Here is a 19,461-nt window from a genome sequence, read left to right as displayed (position 1 = left end):
TTCAGTACTGTGATTGTTATCAGTTTTACAAAGTGTGAATAGTAGTAGCATGGCTTATCAACAAACTTAGCAAAATCAATTACATACATTTGCATGTTTTTCCTTTCAAAGTGACCGCTTTAGAAAGCTGTATATTTCAGCACTGCTGCTGTTGCTCAAAACGCATTTCCGTGTTCCTCATTGGGAAGTGGACCTCATAGCCTTGGATGTCTTGTTTTTTAAATAAAATTTATGATGGCAAATCATAACCCTTTGAGGGATGCTTGATTTATTTAGTCAGCTGTATCATATGTCTAGTGAATAAGTGACCCTGTTAGACAATATAGGTTTTGGTCAAAAATAGGAAATAAGACTTTTTTTTATAGGCTCATAACTCAACTGAAAATAGTGCTGGACTATTTCGAGTCTCAACATTGTGGGAATAAGCCTGTATTTATTTCTTAAAGAAATTGTTTTAGAGTAGTCAGTACTCACAGTGGAATTTTTATGTCCTAAAGGTTATTAAAGAATCAAAATACAGTTATGTGTTGCTTAATGACAGGGATAGGTTCTAAGAAATGTGTAGTTAGGCAATTTCATCATTTGTGAACATCAAATAGAGTATATTTACACAAACCTAGATGGAATAGCCTACCACACACCTAGGCGATGTGGTGTGGCCTATTGCTCCTAGACTACCAACTTGTATAACATGTTACTGTACTGAATACTACAGACAGTTGTCACATGATGGTAAGTATTTGTGTATCTAAATATATGAAAAGGTAGAAAAGGTACAGTAATTATATGGTAGCAAAGATTTTAAAATGATACACCTATATAGGGCACTTAACAGTGAGTGGAGCTTGCAGGATTGGTAGTTGCTCTGGGTGAGTCGGTGAGTGAGCAGTGGTAAATGTGAAGGCCTAGGTCATTACTGTACACTATTGTAGTAGACTTTATAAACAATACACTTAGAGTACATTAAAGTTGTTTTCAAAATTTTTAATTTTTCAATAATACATTAACCTTAGCTTACTCTTTTTTACCTTTTAAACTTTTTCTTTAACTTTTTTACTCTTGTAAAAATACTTAGCTTAACACACACATTGTATAGCTGTACAAAAATATTTTCTTTCTTTATATTCTTGAATGCCTTTTTTCTATTTTTAAATTATTTTTTATTTTTAAACTATTTTGTAAAAAATGAAGACACACACGCATTAGCCTGAGCCTACATAGGGTCAGTATGATCAACATCACTGTCTTCCACCTCTACATCTTATTTCACTGGAAGGTCTTCAGGACCAGTAACACACATGGAGCTGTCATCTCCTTTGATAAGGAGGCCTTCTTCTAGAATACCTCCTGAAGGACCTGCCTGAGTCTGTTTTACGGTTATCTTTTATTTTTATAAGTATAAAGAAGAGTACACTCTAAAATAACAATAAAAAGTAAAGTATAGTAAATACATAAACTAAACCAGTAACATGATTGTTTCTTATCAAGTATTATATACTGTGTACAATTGTGTGTGCTAGACTTTTATATGACTGACAGTACAGTAGGTTTGTTCACACCTGCATCACCACAAACACATGAGAAAGGCATTACACTAAGACATTACAATGGCTACAGCATCACCAGGCATTAAGAATTTTTTAGTACCATTATAATCTTAATGAGACCCATCATTGACCAGAATGCAGCCCATCATTTACCAAAATGTTGCTAATGCAGTGCATGACTATAATCATATGCATGTGTCTGTGTATATGTATCTATACAAATACACAGTCTAATGAATATGCATATTCCAATTTTTAGATGAAAATTTTTTATTAAACAATGTCATATATGAGATCTTTCTTGGAGACATGACTATATTGACTATAGCTTTAGCGAACTGATGGAATCCAGTTTTTCAGTACAGTAAATGAAAACCATATAAAAGGCACGGGGGGCGGAGGGGCAGACTGGAGAGATCATCCTTGTAAAGCTTTTGTGTGCCAGAATGGAACATCTCCTTTCTTCTGCATAGGGACTTGGTTAGCCTCCTATGGTTTTCTAGAGAGAGAAGATTGAATCACTTCAAATTGTAGTTTGAAGAAGTGGTGTTTATTGTCATGTCACAAAACAAGCTCATGCACAGACATGTCTCACATCTGACTTCTCTGAGCAGTCTTCAAATTTGAATGAAAAAACTAGAGAGGCTATGTGTGAACCACCCTAATGCAGTATGTTGTTAAAACAAATATTCAGGCCTACTACCTTGTGTGGTTGTGCAGGCCCATAAGAAGGTTGGTTTTAAAGGTTCTGAATAGAACAGGTATTTAGACTAGTGAGATAACTGCTAGGCACAGTAAATCATCTAAAACACCTCCCAGTTACATTCTCTACCTACTAGAGAATGTAGGAGGAGAGACAGTATTTTATTTTCAAACGTCGTTACCTATAAGAGGTTAAAAGAAGAAAATGGGATACATACTGAAATTGCTACACAGGTCTATTTTATGGTTACAGAATTTTTGTTTTAATACTTAGGTTTGTGATACAAGTATTCCCATTGTAATCATACCATCATTGTCCTTAAATAATATTCCATGAACGTATTTTATTACCTGTGACCATTATAATATTTCAGAAGGTCAGTGAACTTTTACTTTTTTTAGCACACATTTTATATATAAAAATCACACTTAAACTCAATACATCTTAACATCTAGGTTTACTCACAATAGATACAAAACATTACTTTTTAAGAAGTGTTCTGCTAAGCCTGCTGGACAGATGACTGGATAGATGGATGGATGATGGACAGCCAGACTTAATTTGTAAATACTTAAATGAAAAATAATGAAAATGGTAATAAATATATTTGCTTTCTTTTCTTTTTTTTAAACAGGGAAGCATATAGCAAACTTTTGTCTCACCTTGGACAGGTGGGACAAGATGAGATGCAGAGACTGGAAAATGATAATACTTAATATATTTTGTGATTCATTCTGTCTATTGATTATCAGTATCTAAAGCCACATTGTTCCACTCCAATTCCTACTTTTAATTAATTGTATAATGTTCTGTTTAAAATAATTTCTAGGATTTTTTCCCTTTTATATCTGTAAGTAAAAAAAAATGTATAAATAAGGAACTAAAGGTTAATTAGCAACTATGTAATAGGATCCTTGGAACTTTGCAAAACTGCATTCTACCTTGATGAAATTTTAAACTAAATTAAAGAAACTTTTTCTAACTGGGAGTGTTTTCTGTGTATGAGTATTAAGCAGATACTTAAGCAGATACTTCATCCATGGACTTTTGTTGTAATATGACTTCCTACCTCTCTGCCTTGTGACTGATTTGTCATGTTTATTTTTTATTTTTACGATAATAGTTATGTTTTAAAATGATACTTTTTCAATAATACATTATACTGGCTACCCTATACTGTTTTTTTGGTGGGGGAAAGGTGTTGGGAAATATGACTGTGTATTTGTTTTTCTTTTTTATATGTGTGAGGCAAGTTAATAAATAAAACCCTTACAAAGCACACTTAACTGTGTTAGGAATGAGACTGAATCTGGCTAAAGGATTATACAGCTGATATCCAAAAACAGTGTAAACATGCCAACAGGGTTTATATTTAGGTTCCAAGAGTTGCCAAATTTTTTCTTTATTTATGATTTCTTTTGCAGTTGTCATTTTAAAAAATCATATCAGGAGGAGGAAATAAAGGAGACTTTAAGAGGAGAATAAATAAAAATATTCTAGAAAAGTAGTAACAGTAGTGGTCTGAGAAGTCAGCTGATCTGTCTTCTTGCTCTTTAGCCAGAGCTTCTTATAACTTAGCATTTTATCCAAGAAACCTGTTTAGTTTCCTTTAACAACATTGTTTCTCAACTTTTGAACTCTTACCTCATCCAGATTGTTTTACCAGTTGGATCTTGTCCTTGACTCCTTTTCATAGCGATCATTATTTGGTTGAAAGAATTCCGGTCCTAGTTTTGGGAACCCACCTGGGTCTCAAACTCAGCTTTGCTTTATGATCTTGAGCTAGTTACATAACCTTTCTCAGTCTAGTTTCTTCATGGAGAAGAAAAGAAGAATCCATTTACTATTTGACAATGTTATTGTGAGAATCAATGGGATAAATGTGAAAACATTTGGTGGCCCATATTCTGTTAGGAAATGTACAGACATGATTAGTTTATTACTCATGCACAATTAAGGCAAAGAACACCTCTCAATTTTATCTTTCTCTAATGATATGTCCCAGATGAATGATCCCACTTTCCAATGTTTTCTTACATCATATTTTCTAACTTTGAAGTAATTTGTTTCCTTCTTGGGATTATAGTCTTTATCGTGGTTCTACTCTTCCTTCAAGAAAACATTTCAACCCTTCTGTGGCTCAAGGAGTATCTTTAAAAAAGAAATACTTTGCAATCAGCATTCTATAGTTAATAGCTCTCTCTTAATTGTAATCTGTGAAATCCAAAGGAGTGTCTGTTATTTTCATAACATATAAATGGTCTTTCTCTCAAATCAACTTCATCAAATGGAATAAACGAAAGCTTAAGGCTGCTTAATAGACTTCATAACACTGAATTGCTTTTCATCATTATAGTGACTTACTAAACAAATAATGTATGGCTTGGCAAGTTCCAGCAGTTACTGAGGAGTTTTATCTATTTAAGGTGATGCCTTTAAAGAGGTTATTTATGTGTATGTGTGTGTGTGTATATATATGTGTTTTGTTTTTTTTTTTCCAAAGGAGATTGATTAAAGATATGTTTGAGAATCTTGCTTCTTAGAGTATGAAACATTTAAAGGATAGGAAAAGCTGCTACTGAATCATGCTTTAGGACATATATCTGTAGATACTAAGAATAACTAAAATTTGTACTTAAAAATGGTAACAACAAAGTCTGTAACAATATGTATGTGTATTATATGTTTTGTATTTATGTATAAGTAAAATTTTTTTAAAGCTTTTTTTTTTAGTTGACGAAAGAAGAAAATTTATGGCTCAGTTCCTTTTTTAAAAAATCTTCACTGATCTTTCACTTACTACTACAATCTTGCCTTCTTCTATTCCCATACTTGGAGTCCCTTATACCTGCTTCTTTAATAGCCACTTTTCCCTAAATACCCTGTAATTTCGGAGGCTACTTCTTCTACCAGTGTAATATAAGCCATTCTTTTTTGGTCAAATCTGAGTTTGTTCTCCTTTCTCATGTTCTTTGTCCTTTCTGTGACAATTGTCTTTTATCTTCCCATCAGTTCCACAATGATGCTGCTCCCTCCTACATATACAGTTGACCCTTGAACAACACAAGTTCGAACTGTGCGGGTCCACTTATATGTGGATCTAAAATACAGTATTTGTGGGATGCAAAATCTGAGTATATGGAGGACTAACTTTTTGTATAGGCAGGTTCCTCAGGGCCAATTGCGGGACTTGAGTATGTGCAGATTTTGGTATGCACAGGGGATCCTGGAACCAATCCCCAGACATACCAAGAAATGACCACTGTATCTTGAGAGCACCTTCATGGTCTTCTTTCCTGTCCCCAGACAGGAAAGCAGACCCTTCATCTGCTTTGTCTCAACATTCTGTTAGTGGTGAACTGATAGCTCCACCTTTTATCTCTTAAATCTCTTTCTAGTGCTAATTTATCTCTAAACCTCTGTAGTTGGAGTCTCCTGAAATCTCAAGGCAACATGTCAAGCTACCCATGTCACTTTCTATTTCAGACTACCTCCTGCTTTGATTTTCTACCCAGGGAATACACTATTGTCCCAAGTTATTTAGCCTTGAAATGTCAGAGGCATTTTAGGTTCTTTGTTTTTCTCCCACTTTCAGTTGATTACCATTACAGGCTCTTAGGCTTCTTTTTTTCTTTTTGCAATGCCTTGCATCCACTGGTTTGATGTTTGTTTTTTCTGTTGGGCACTACTTATTTCCTTACCTCTGGTGTCCTCTCCTACATCTTATGTTCTGAAATGTATATTCCTAAAATACTGTTTTCCTCTTGTTACTTTTCTGCTCAAGGACTTCCAATAACTGCCCATTGTTTATAAGGTGATGTTCAAACCCTTCAGTCTGGAGACTTTCTGCTACCTATCTGACTGTACCTTTTATCTTCAAGCTTATCTCTTTCCAAACAAGAGGCTCCTTTAGTAGTTTTCTCTGATTGCCATGTTCATCCTACACTCAGCCTCATTCAGTTTACAGTGTGGAAACTGTATAGGACCTGTTTCCTATAGAAGCTTATCTCTTTCCAAACAAGAGGCTCCTTTAGTAGTTTTCTCTGATTGCCATGTTCATCCTACACTCAGCCTCATTCAGTTTACAGTGTGGAAACTGTATAGGACCTGTTTCCTATAGAAATTGAAGACACTTAAATAGGAAGAAAATTAAAATACACATTTGGAGACATGAGTATTCCAGTCAAATAATATCTATACAATACCAGATAGAGTATAAAAGACGATTGAAGGACAACAGTGATGAAAGGACTTTATTAGGCATTTGGATTTGGTTATGATTTAAATTTCAATTTAATTAGAACGTTTCCATGGCGAGGAAGGAAGCACGGAGGATTGTGGAAAAGTCATTCAGTATTGAGTTCATTTGCATTAGAAGAATTTCATAGTTTAAAACTTGTATATCTATACCTGTCCTTCGTATGTTTTCTTCTTAAGCATATTCGACTTTTTCTACCTCAGCATCTATGTAATATTTGTGAGTCAGATGTTTGTGGGCTTTCATTACCTATTATTATTTTCTTCCATGCTTTACAACAAATTTTTTAAACTACCTTGTTCTTAAATAATTACATGGACTTGTTTCCATGTACTTTCACAGAATCTTTGACAGCTAAAATTATGTGTTATATAAAAATTTGACAAGCTTCTACAGTCGAGAAAAGCCTTTAGAAATCTGCCTTCCCCAAACCGTACATGTTATCATACCACTCATGTCTCCCCATGTCTGAAAGGTAAATAGATACAGAAACTTCACCAAAAGTTGAATCATCTGTACTAAACCACTGCTTTTTTATCCAGACTTTTTATATAAATCTTATATTTTCCAAAAAACTGATCTTTTGCCTACCCCTCTTAGAGTTAAAAATATAGCCTTGTCAGGCAAGAGTATAGTATGCCAATATAAATAATATGCTTTATTTGGATAGAAACAGTTGGTTTGGGAAGCTAGCAACGTAGCATATTCTTCACAAATTTAATAAGATATGTGTATTTTGATAGTGTGATAACCTGCATTGTAAATTACCAAATGGTTGGAATTGACCAGTTTATACTTATTAAAATTTTTGTTGTGCCGATGGCGTCCAATTCATTGCATTTGTGAATTGTGCTTCTAGAAAAATTGTGGACATTTTAATTTTATATACATATTTATGAGTTATTTGTGCATATCATAAAAATTTATATATAGTAATAAAAGTATATATTTAACTTACATTGTGCCCTTGATTATTGAAAACTTCCTTTTTATAACAGATTCATTATGTGGAAGCTAAAGTAAAAATGAGCCATGTTACCAGAAGGAATAATTTCTATCTTATTACTGATGTTTTTATATTTGTGGTAAAACTATAGAAAGTTAGGTTTTCCGATGTCGTGGTAGCTGAAAGAGTTTGATGTACATGTGGTTAAAGTGTGAAGAAAATATGAAGGAAAAAGTATGAAAAGTACCCTAATCATTACCTAATTGCTATTTTGTTATTAAGGATCTAAGAAGTGTTATTGCATTGTACAGATGATTTTAGAAATTCACATCTTTGCTGGCTTTTCCTTTAACACCAAGAATATCTGTTATCATCTGTGTGGTACTGTATACTGTTTTCTCTTTTAAAGTAAAAACTTGAAGTGATATTTAAATGTTTGCAAGTCTCGTGACCTTCCTATAGAAATTCACATTAGTATAATAATTTACATTACAAATACAATATAACCTTTAATTTTGAAGAATAAAAATGGAAATGGAAGATGAATTACTGTAGGGTAGTTCACTTAAATCGAAAATGTATATTTGAATAGTTTCAGTGAAATTTGGCTCATATGACCAGACATAGTTTAATAGAATTCTGTTATTGATAACCTTGAATAAAAGGATCTAATTATAACTTATCTAGGTTTTTTTCCCTTTTAGGGAAGAGATGTTATGTTTTTGTACTACTCTTGGCTATAGTTATAAAGGATGTGTCTGAACCTGGTAAAACTTTTTAAAATTCTTAGTTCAGTTCTGTAATATTAGTGAATATTACATTATAAAGATCACTTAGGAGGGGTTTGATAATATATGCTGATTTGTTTTATATGAATTGTTAAAAATATATACAGAAATGAGGGTAGTCTCAGGCTACCTTTCCATTAGTTGGGTAAGCTTGTTTTTAGAGCTTTCCCTTTCATTGATTGGATGTAGGACCTGGGAATACAAATAGATTTTCATAGTTTTACTAGGTAAAACTGCTAGAGAGAAAATTCATGTCCCAAGTAGAAAAATTAATATAGCTGAATACTTAAGTCCCTGTTGAAAAGATTTCTGAAATACTGGAGTTCATTTTCCTGCCTTGGTAAGGCATTTTAAAAATTTAGTTTAGATGGCTTAAACCATTTAAAGAAGCTGTCTTCATTCTAAATATCAATTGTCAATGTCAATTTTCACTGTTGAGAACTGTCCTCAACAGTGGTTTGTCTATACTAAAGGAAATATACTAAGTATACTAAGGAATTTAGTCTATACTAAATTCCTATTCTTTTAAAAATTTACCTGTTTTCCTTCTCCCTAGTCTCCTTCCTGCCCTTTAAATCTGAATAACCAGAAACCATATATTTATTTCTATGTTTTATGTATAATGATATATGAAGTTAGTGAATTCTGTGAGACAAAAAGATCGTTTTTATTCACTTTTGATTACAAAAAATGGTTACATGAATAAATAACAATTTCCTTTAAGAGAGGGATTGCTGAATGATTAAACTGTCAAGGAAAAAAGAGTGAATTCTTCCTTTTAATAAAGGTGACCTAGGTCCTGAGGAAGTTAGGAAAAAAGAAAAACTCACATTATACTTGTTAAATTTGTTTTCAAATGTGATTATTAAGTTGTTGTATTTATTTTTTGTTATAGACAAAGCAAACTCAAAAACTAGCCTAAAAAAGAATTCCTATGCATTATTAAAAGTGATAGTAATAAAATATGTATTGGTGGTGGAGAAGAATCCCACAAGCACTCAAGATTGACATAACCTTTAACAAAGTGGAAAAACTTTTATTAGAACTGCCAATTCTAGGTTCAAATTTATGTCAAAGCACTTTATGGTACCATAATTAGTACAACTAAATTATTTTTTAGCTTTAAATGTCATTTTTCACTAAATGATTTTAAATGAGACATCTGAGAGTTACTTGAGGCAAGTTTAGATATCTGTACAAGTTTAGATATCTTTGATTTTAATAAACTCCCTATTTCCTAATTGTGTGTCTCTTTCACATGCTTTTTAGAATCATTTATTCCATAACATGTTTCCAAATTCTATCTAGTAATTTTTAAACTTCAAAAATAATCTCCCTGTTCATTTACAAGGTTCTAAAGACAGTAAAATACCTTGTAATTTCAGTAACATTTTTCTTTTTCTTGGGCAAAGTATTTCAAAATGTTTGCCTAATCCTTATGATGTTCTTTTAAATTAACATGGAAATCAGTAATTATCCTCCTTAAAAGGTGGGAAAACTGAAGCATTGTAAAGTTAGGTTCTGACCCAAGGTCAGCGTAACCAAGGTGAAAAATCTGGGTGTTTCAACTGCTGTTCCAGTGTATGTCTATTATTCGTATCACCTTGAATAAAATATGGTATTTAAAAATTTATGATGTCATAATGCTGAGTCTCTACTGAGCAGGGCTGCTTAATGTTAAATTTTAAAAAGAAAAATTACAAGCCCCGCTTTAAATAATAAAGGGATTAAGTACAGACTATATATTTTTTTAAGATCATCGATGCCATTTTGTCCAATAAATTGCCTTACTAACAGTGTTATGTTGTCTTAAGACAGTGCTGATTAGAAAAAGTGTACAAAGAATGCTCTAAAGACCCTTGGGACACAATGTACCTTAAGTTGGCACTAAGCTATACCACAATAAAAGTCATACATATTGCATGTTGACATACACTGAGAAGGGTGACAAGAGTTTTTAATAATGTATTTTAGAAAATTGTTCATTTTTTGCTTAAATTTATCAGAATACAAGACCTATAAAGCAAGACAAGGAAGCATTGAGCACTGAGTCTTTTCATGCCCAGTATCCAACAGTCAGGGCTATGTTTTCCTCCTGTTCATGATGGCATTGGCTTTTCAGATGGTGCCAATCCTGTGATGAGGCACTTGAAGAGTTTGAAGGTTAGGGCATGTGAAATATGGAGCTGGAAGGAAGCATGCTGCTATTCCATTGGAAGCAAAAGGGAGTGTAGGTCCATAGAATACTTCTTCTTTGCCTTCTCTGCTTACATCCAGTACCTTCAAAAGAGGAAGAGAAGCAGCCTGTACATCAAAGATGACTGCTCAAAATAAAGCTATGTATACATAAAAGAAATTCTGAACTTAGTTATGCTACCATCACCATATCTTAGGAATTCTTTTTCTTGCTTGGATGGTACCAGAGATATTTATTAAGCTCCTACTAAATGCTACACTATGGTAGTATGTTTCTGGATGTACATATATACATACATGTATATTTATAAGCATTTAATCTTCAGAACAATTAGAGGTAGGTAGCATTATCTTCATGTAAGAAAACTGCCTTAGACAAGTTAAATAACTTGCCCAAACTAGTTAGTAGGTGGTCTGTCATCATGTTGGCTTAAACATCCTCATCTGTGAAATGAAGAAAACAAGACCTTGTAGCTTTGTTGTGAAAACTGATGACATCTAGCTCAGTGTCTGGCAGGTAGTGGAATATAACACAGCTTAGTAGCAAGTTCAAAATTAGTTCAGTTGATTCTGGAAGTTTTTCCCCAGTTCTTTCCTGGTCATGCTGGAGTTTTTTTTTTTTTTTTTTTTTTGACAGGGTCTTGCTCTGTCACCTAGGCTGGAGTGCAGTGGTGCTCACTGTAGCCTTGATCTCTTGGGCTCAAACAGTCCTGCTGCCTTACCCTCCTGAGTAGCCAGGACCAAAGGTGCACACCACCACACCTAGCTAATTTGTAAATTTTCTGTAGTGATGGTTTCTCACCATGTTGCGCAGGCTGGTCTCAAACTCCTGGGCTCAAGCAATCCTTCCACCTCAACCTCCCAAAGTGCTGGGATTATAAGTGTAAGCCACTGCACCTGGCCTCTCTCTTCTTACATAGCACAGCTTCTTTGTTAGTCAGTGCCTGCTGTCTCCTTACTGAACCTGGCTGAATCTTCGAAGTAGGAAAATTCTTTCTTCAGGAAAGCTGCTCTCACCCGATTTGTCAAACTTATTCGGCTCTTTCAAGTCTTCTGTTATCTTAATCCCTCTTCATTTGACTTTTCTCTATTTAAACATTTGCCTCCCTTGGATTTAGTGTTTTAAAAAAATGAAAGTTTGTCATTGACATTGTCATATCGCAATCCACCTTGGGTCCCTTTTCCTTCATCTGCATCCTGGACGTAGGTGTTTCCCAATATTTCAATCACAGACCTCTTAGTATCCTTCTTTAATGATCTAGTCCACTCTCATGCCTTCATCTATCACCATCTTCATCTATCACCTTCATCTATCACCTGTGTGGATAAATCTTAAGACTTTAACTGCAATAGACTGGGCGCGGTAGCTCACATCTGTAATCCCAGCACTTTGGGAGGCCGAGGCGGGTGGATCCAGGCCCAGTAGATCGAACTCTCATTAGCTTCTTGCAGTGAAACCCGTCTCTACTAAAAATAAAAAAAATTAGCCAGGTGTTGTGGCAGGCACTGCAGTCCCAGCCACAGGTGAGGCAGGAGAATGGCCGGAGCCGGACAGGCTGCAGGTGAGCGAGGTCAGCACTGCGGCACTCCAGCCCTGGGCAACAGGCTGATACTCCATCTCAAAAAAAAAAAAAAGACTTTAACTGCAATAACGCATTATTTTACAGGAAATGGGCCCTTGAAATTTGGGAATCCATGTTCACAAAGGAGGAAATTACTAAGTCCTAGAATAAAAGAAAGAACAAACTTAAATGGAAATTAGATGTCCCAATCTCTTTATTGAACAATATACCCCGTCACTACTAATTTAAAATAACTCATATACTAAATACAAACGTTCTCTCTGTTCTCTTGTTAATTGACGTATTTTCTTTCAGTGTCACATTTACAGTTGTTTTGACTAGGTAAGGCAAGACTCCATTTATTTTCAAAATTTTCTTGATTATTCTTACACATTTACTTTCCTAGAGAAACTTTCAAGATCAGTTTGACTACTTCGCCCCATGAGAAAAGGGAAAACCCCGGTGGGATTTTGGCCAGTATTTCATTAGATACAGAAAGTAAATCAGAGGTCATTTAGTATTTACCACAACTCTATAAGGATAAGTATTGTCTTCAATTTACAGAGAAGAAAATTGATACCAGAAAAAATTAAATGACTTTCTCAGGGTCACACGGCAAGGGGTGGAGCCAGTATTTGAGCTCAGGATGCAACCCAGAAAGAGCAAGGATTGTGTGCTCTCCCTTCTGACTGAAAACATTTTTAGAAGGCAAAATACTAATGAGATAATCATCCAGAGAGCTTTTGTCTGGTTTCCTGGGCCAACAGAGACTGCATATGTTAAGCAGATGCAATGTATTTAATCTGAGAAGGGAAAAGGAAGCATTGGCAGTTTTTCTCCAAAACACTCCCCTGTAAACTGGCTGAAAGAAGGCGTTTGAGAGAATGTGGTGCCAAGCTGGCACTGTATCCTCCAGCCAAAAAGAAATAATAGTAAATGAAGAGAACAGCAGAGGTGATCTAGAAACATAGACTAATCACTTGCACACTTACGCAGCTGCTCTTTTATGTGCCACTTGTCATCCATGGCACACAAGATTAGAGTCAAACCTCTGTGACAGACATTAGTTTACACACCCACTAAACAAGAACACCTTCACTTTCGTCAGTAATCTAGTATTTTCCATAAGTGTTTATTAATAACAAGTCCAAATCTCAATCTAAGAGTATCTCTGATTTTCTCTTGTTTGGGTTGTCCTTCTGATGGATAAATAGTCTGTGCTAAATCAGAGTAGTAGCAGGAAATAAAGTATGCTTTTTCAACATTGGACATGCTTCATCCCACTGTGGTTGAATCCTACAAATCACAGTTAAATGAGCTTGGATTAGGGTCCAGAAGGGACAGTTCAATGAGAAATTATCAGCTGGTACTTTTGAGGGCAAAAAACAATTAGTACTTCCGAATGTTAATAGAACAATCTCAGAACTATTTAAGTATGACTTCCATTAATCAGCCATGCTCTTGGATTAATGATTTGTGGATTAATCTTAGATCAAACATTATATAGATTTGTGGTTGATGACACAAAAAATTTAAACCTTTATATTTTTAGTATGTATATGATTTTCCCCACCATGCTTCTGTACTTCTCAACCCACTGACATACTTAGGAATTTCCACTGTTAAGCGTTTTCTCATAAATACTATTCCAGTCTTCCATCATCTTGCCTCTGTTGGATATTCTTTAAGTAGTAAAGAAGTGGCCTACTTTTGAACATGTAGCTATTCTCTCCAACCATCAATTTATTACTGTGAATGTATCGAAACAAATTGTTCTGTAGTCATCCATAACATAAAAAAAAAAAAAAACATTGAGCTTTAGTTCAGAATGAATAATATAGCCTGTAACCAGCTGTCATTTAACTAAAATGAAAGATACATGTGACTATCCTTGAATACCTCTATTTCAAACATCTCTTTAAGTGATAATCCATATGCTTATAGGGATACTTGTTACCTATTAATAGTAAAGGCTCCTAAAAATAACAAATGGGCCAGGTGCAGTGGTTCACGTCTGTAATCCCAGCACTTTGGGAGGCCGAGGTGAGTGGATCATGAGGTCAGGAGTTTGAGACCAGCCTGGCCAGCATGGTGAAACCCTGTCTCTACTAAAAAATACAAAAAATTAGCTGGGCATGGTGGCACACGCCTGAAATCCCAGTTATTCAGGAGGCTGAAGCAGGAGAATGACTTGAACCCAGGAGGCGGAAGTTGCAGTGAGCCAAGATCGCGCCACTGCACTCCAACCTGGGCAACAGAGCAACACACTGTCAGGAAAAAAAAAAAAAAAAAAAAATTAACAAATTTGTCTGCGCTTTGTCGGACCAGTGTGCCAGCCAGAGGAATAAACAGCATTTGCCAAAGGATTGATTCTGTTCATCAAAATGGCTACTGGAACACAGAAATACCCATCATGCTGACTTTTATTTAAAAGCAAATATATTAGAATATATTATTGTACAATCTCAGAGGTGAAACTTATTCTACTAATACAGGTATTGATTTAAGAAAACAATTGAATCCCCTTTGAGAATCACCATAATCATGAGGATACTCTCAAACATCCTCAGTGGTTTAAAATACGCACTTGTATAACTCTTCATTTCTTGTGGATGGATTTGTTTGAAAACAGTCAAATGTCATTAGCAATTAATTAGTGTATATGATTAGTGATCATTCTACAGAAAAATTATTTGGTGACAAAAAACAAATGATGTGACTACGAAGTTTAAGTTTCTATGTCTTACAAGCTAACATTCAAGACTCTTAACAAAATATTAGATGTGGAAAAAATGTGCACTATGGCAGCACTCTGGTCTCCTATACTTGATATGTACAGCGTTTTCTTTATTTCTTCATTATGTTATGATTTCCACTCATTTTCTATTCCTTGAGCTAATCTGATACTAAAATTAGTAGACAAATGCTCATAAATGTATTTAAAATTTACAATTTTATTTCATGAGAAACCCAAACTTACTTCCATTGTGCAAAAGTGATCAAATGAGGGTCCCAAAGCCACTTTAAAAACAGCGTTCCAGCACCACAGAGAACTGTTGCCCAGTTCTAAGTTCTACCAATTCTGAAAAGTAAAAACTAAAAAGAAACCTGAAAGACTATGAAAGACTACCAAATACATGCTTGGATGAAGACTAGAAGCACTCTTTGGAGAAAAGTTTGCTCATTTGTTGTTATTCGAAAGACAGGACGAAGCTCTAGTCGCAGCTTTCCATTAACTAACTAAAACCAGTACAAGGCAGCCTTCAGTGAACTCCCTTAAAGTCTTATGTGGTTCTTCATGTGTGTGTGGCTTTGATAATTATTTTCTCCTGTATTATCGTTTCCCAGTTTATTAATTTTCTCTCATCTTTATCATCTCTCCCCTTCTACTTTCTTTGGGATTACTTTTTGGTTCATTTTCTAACTTACGAAGCTATATCTCACAAGCTTTGCTGTGTATTGTTTTTATTATCACAGTTCTGGGAAATTTTTTGAGTTCCATTATGATTTCTTCTTTAACCCATAAGTTATATAGCAATGTGTTTTATTATTTCCAGTTATGTAGGGTTTTTTTGTTCTTCTTGTTAAGTTCTAACTTAATTACATTGTATTAAAGATACATAATACTATACAATACTTAATTTTTTTAACTAAAGTTTTCTTAACCCTAACCCTAGTACATGACTGGTTTTTGTAAATGTTCCATGTATGCTAAGAAAAATATATTCTTTCCAACTGCTCAGTCAGAACTCATATCCATTCAGACAAGCTTGTTAATTATATTTTCCTTATCTACCTTACCCTTGCCGACTTTTTTAAACTTCATCTATATGAATAATAGAAGTACTTTAAATTCCCCAGACAAACCTCTGTCAAGACAAATCAAGAGAAGAAGAGACAATATTATGAATGTAAAGGGAGATATAACTAAGGATAACACAACAACTATATGCTAGCAATTTTGAAAACTTAGAAAACATGGAAGTTTCTTGAAAATATACGTACCTTATGAGATGTGACTGATAAAGAAAGAAAAAGGTTGAACAGTTCAGCAACTATTAAAGATATTGATGCAGTTGTTAAAAATCTTCCCATAAAGATGAGATTAGATAATAAAAGTAGTTATAAGGATATGCTTTTCTGGAGGTCAGGAAGAAAGGTCAGGGCTAATACATGTCAATATTTTATCAGAGAACATGTAAAATAGAAAACTATGGTAATAACTGTAAAATAATAATAGGAATAAGACTATGAATGTGTCTATCAACAAGGGCTATTGCTCTTCTGGAAGGCCCAGCTGGCAACTTGCCCAGCCTGGGCTCCTCATAAGGTGATGCACCAGAGCTATTCTTTGGAACAGAGGCTGTCCCTATCAGGGACTTGAATGAACTGTATGGGAATGAATGAAGTGTAATACAGAAAATAAGGCAATGGTGTGGAAAGGAAGTATTTGTAAAACTTGAGGGATGTGAAGGAACTATTGCCAAAGATTTTTAAAAGTGTTTGGTTTATGAGAAAGGGAAAGCTATCCCAATTTCCCAGTTTCCAATATATATTACATATATTTTTCAAAGCTCATCCCCATTTTTATTTTTAATAGGGCTCAATAATTTACTTAGGCATCACTTTTAGGATACAGGATGAAGTTTAGTGGCTGAACTAGTTGCACACAAAAAGGAGACGTTAAGCCTCTTTCTAAACATAAATATCTCTTTCTTCAGTAGCAGCATTACAAAATGTAACCTCACTGAACCACCTGAACAAACTTCAAAAGGAACTTCAACCACTCACCTGGATACAAGCCAGAGGCTCATTTGTCCAAATTGAATATCCACCAACTAAATATATTCTCCCATTATGGACAGCAACTCCAGATTCATTTTGGCCTAAAGTAAAGAGAATTGAATAAAAAGGAAAAAAAAAAATCCATTTCTTACATATTTTAATTAACCCTTTTGCCACTGAGGGATACAATTTTCCCCTGTGGCACATTTGTATACTCCATGGGATTTTTGCAACAACTAATCACTGCCTCCCAGTACTCAGAAAAATTAAGCACTATTTCTCAGAGAATGAATCTGTGTCGGGTCAGAACCAGGCCAAAACACTTATTAGCCAGCCAAGTTATTAAATACAGCAATAGTAAGCCATGTAGAACTGAATTCTATACTATGTCATATGCCATTAATTTACAGTGGTGGAAATAAGGTATATTATAGAAATGCAAACACCTCTTCTAGTACCCACAAATGCTTTTTAGGCAAGTGCTTACATTTGTAAAGTAACAGCTGCAACTCCAAGAAGCCAATAAAGCAGAGCCATGCCCCTAGCATGCCCCAAATGAAGACAAACAGCAGAAAAGATTGATCAACTTGCTATCCTACCTTTCTTTACATACCCAACATTTTAAAGATTATATTAAAGTTCCTGAGCTGGGACCAGCCTGGATAATCCCCAGATACTGACACGCCAAAATGATGAAAGGTTTCCCCTCCCATTTCAAAAAGAAGACAGAATAACTCACTACCACATATTCTTCCCTGGAGGCCATCAGAGAGTGAAAGAGTCTCTTTTTATTGATGGGCTGACACAGGATTGACTGGGGTAATAAATAAGCTGGATCTTACAGCAGGCAGAATCACAGATCCAGAATCGAGGGCCCGAGTTTCTAAGTCCTTGTTCAGTGGGCCTCAAAAATCATTTTGCAAAAACAGGAGCTCAATACAAGCGTCTAACCCTCTGGTTAGATTCCCAGTGTTGCCTCCCCCAGCAGCAGCTGCAAGGGATTGAGTGCCCACTCAGCATACTAAAATGTCTCAACCCAACCTACCATTTTCGGTTTATGATTTTTCCTATTATTTGAGCAGACCTGGAAGGGATCTGATCACTTATAGATGTTAACAATGCAAGCTGACAAGGGGGGAAAAGTTATTAACTCCATAAAGAAACATGAGGGGTAAGTTGTTCACCATGTTACCTTCATCCTTTTTTGGGATGAGAATGGTCCATACCTAATGTTGCCCTGTGGTAAATGCTTGGATGGGTATTTGTGGCCAGAAATGCCGCTAAACTCCTGTGCACAGAACTACTTAAGGGTTTCATTTCTAGGAGAATACTCCCAGAAACAGTATTTGACAGTGACAAATAATGAAGACCATGCTCCTCCTGAACTCACAAGAAATAAGACTAAAAGCAGTGAGAAGTAACAGTAAATTCCTTCTGTAAAGAGTTATTAAATCTTTCAGTGTCTGGTTCCTCCTATTTGTATCAGAGTTCCATGTTAATACTGATGGATGATAATGGACTTGACATGCCTCTCAGCCATATGAGGATGTACATAATGGTGGTAATATAGGCCCTGAGAAATCAGATGCTCAGCTACCTAAATGAGTCCAGTTCTGTTAGAACATAAATGATACACATCTTTCTGGTTAATAAATGCAGGTTCTTCTACAACTATGCACTTAATATTTAGTGATGCCCTAAAGATGTCTATGAAACATGTTTGGTGACTCCTTGAATCTACTTTTCCTGATTTACTTAATCAAAGGTACTTGCCAGTCAACAGGTTGAAACTGCAACGTGTCCACTGGTCAGTGTCCATGTTGTAAGAATCTATATGGCGCACAAGGATCCGGTCATTATTGTAGTCTAGGTCATTGCCTCCAAGAACATAAAGCTTCCTTTGTACAGCAGCCATGGAATGGTAGACCCTTCTCTGCAGCATGGGGCTACGGCTTATCCACTTATTCTGAAAAAAGAAATTTAAGTGCATTCTGTTAGTAGGAGACCTCCATGTCAGAAAACAGTAATGAGTGCCTCATAAGTAGTGGGAACCCTAATGTTTATCAAACATTCTGTTTGGATGTTGTTTATATATGTTGAAAGGTATGTGCTTCTTACATGAGAACAAGTACAAAAGAGTCACATATTCCAATTGTTTTTTGCGATTTACACATGGCATCTCTGCTAGTTTGCATTGCATTTTATAGCGCATTTTGAATTATATAAGGGGAACATTGAAATTTTCATGATGTTTATCTCACCCAATTCAGAGAATTTATTCATGCAAATACATTAAGCGTGAAAGCACATGGCTAGGTATACCTTACACAGTGGTGCAATGATTGAGAAAACAGTCTCTGGATCTAGACTGCCTGGGTTTATAACTTGTATGTGATCTTAAGCAATTTACTTAATATCTCTGTGCCAGTTTTCTCATCTGTAAAATGGGGATAATAATGCCTACCTGATAAGCCTATTGTGAAGATTAAATGAGCTAATATACATAAAGCACTTAGAAAAATGCACATGAAAAATATTCAATGCATATTCATTTTTTCAAAATGATGTGATGATAATCACTGGGTACCTTAGGCCCCTAGATAAGATAGGGTAATGGCTCTGCTGTTCTTTCCAAAATTAACCTCCTGAGAACAGTGGAAGAGCTAAGATTTTGTT

At 35.1% G+C, this 19,461-nt stretch overlaps 2 protein-coding genes across 22 annotated transcripts in view; one reads left to right on the top strand and one right to left on the bottom strand.

Moving 5' to 3' along the window:
• MMS22L (MMS22 like, DNA repair protein) overlaps nt 1-19,461 on the top strand; it is a 159,217-nt gene that overhangs the window by 133,518 nt on the left and 6,238 nt on the right. For 7 of the 10 annotated variants that reach the window (XM_021936806.2, XM_017958126.3, XM_017958122.3 and 4 more), the window contains one exon: nt 112-2,447. The exons of 1 other annotated variant lie outside the window; for it this stretch is intronic. In XM_021936806.2, the coding sequence (XP_021792498.2) occupies nt 112-226 (115 nt within the window). In that variant the 3' untranslated portion in view covers nt 227-2,447. Of the gene's footprint in view, nt 1-111; nt 2,448-2,884; nt 4,980-19,461 lie in introns of those variants that run through there. 2 more of the 10 variants (XM_017958128.3, XM_021936805.2) reach the window with 1 other exon arrangement.
• Nucleotides 6,487-19,461, bottom strand: part of KLHL32 (kelch like family member 32) — a 214,905-nt gene continuing 201,930 nt past the window's right edge. For 11 of the 12 annotated variants that reach the window (XR_004184570.1, XM_021936810.2, XM_003897934.5 and 8 more), the window contains 3 exons: nt 18,559-18,751; nt 16,792-16,886; nt 6,487-10,522 (listed from right to left, as the gene is read on the bottom strand). Coding sequence is in view for 11 of the 12 variants with exons in the window: in XM_021936810.2 (XP_021792502.1) it covers nt 10,361-10,522; nt 16,792-16,886; nt 18,559-18,751 (450 nt within the window). In the remaining variant the exon portion in view is untranslated. Of the gene's footprint in view, nt 10,523-13,606; nt 13,776-16,791; nt 16,887-18,558; nt 18,752-19,461 lie in introns of all 12 variants that reach the window. The other variant, XM_021936811.1, reaches the window with a different exon arrangement.

The sequence above is a fragment of the Papio anubis genome, chromosome 6, assembly GCF_008728515.1.
Source record: "Papio anubis isolate 15944 chromosome 6, Panubis1.0, whole genome shotgun sequence".
Lineage (NCBI taxonomy): Eukaryota > Metazoa > Chordata > Mammalia > Primates > Cercopithecidae > Papio > Papio anubis.
The sequence above is the reverse complement of the archived record's forward strand: the minus strand, read 5'-3'. Positions and strand labels throughout refer to the sequence as shown.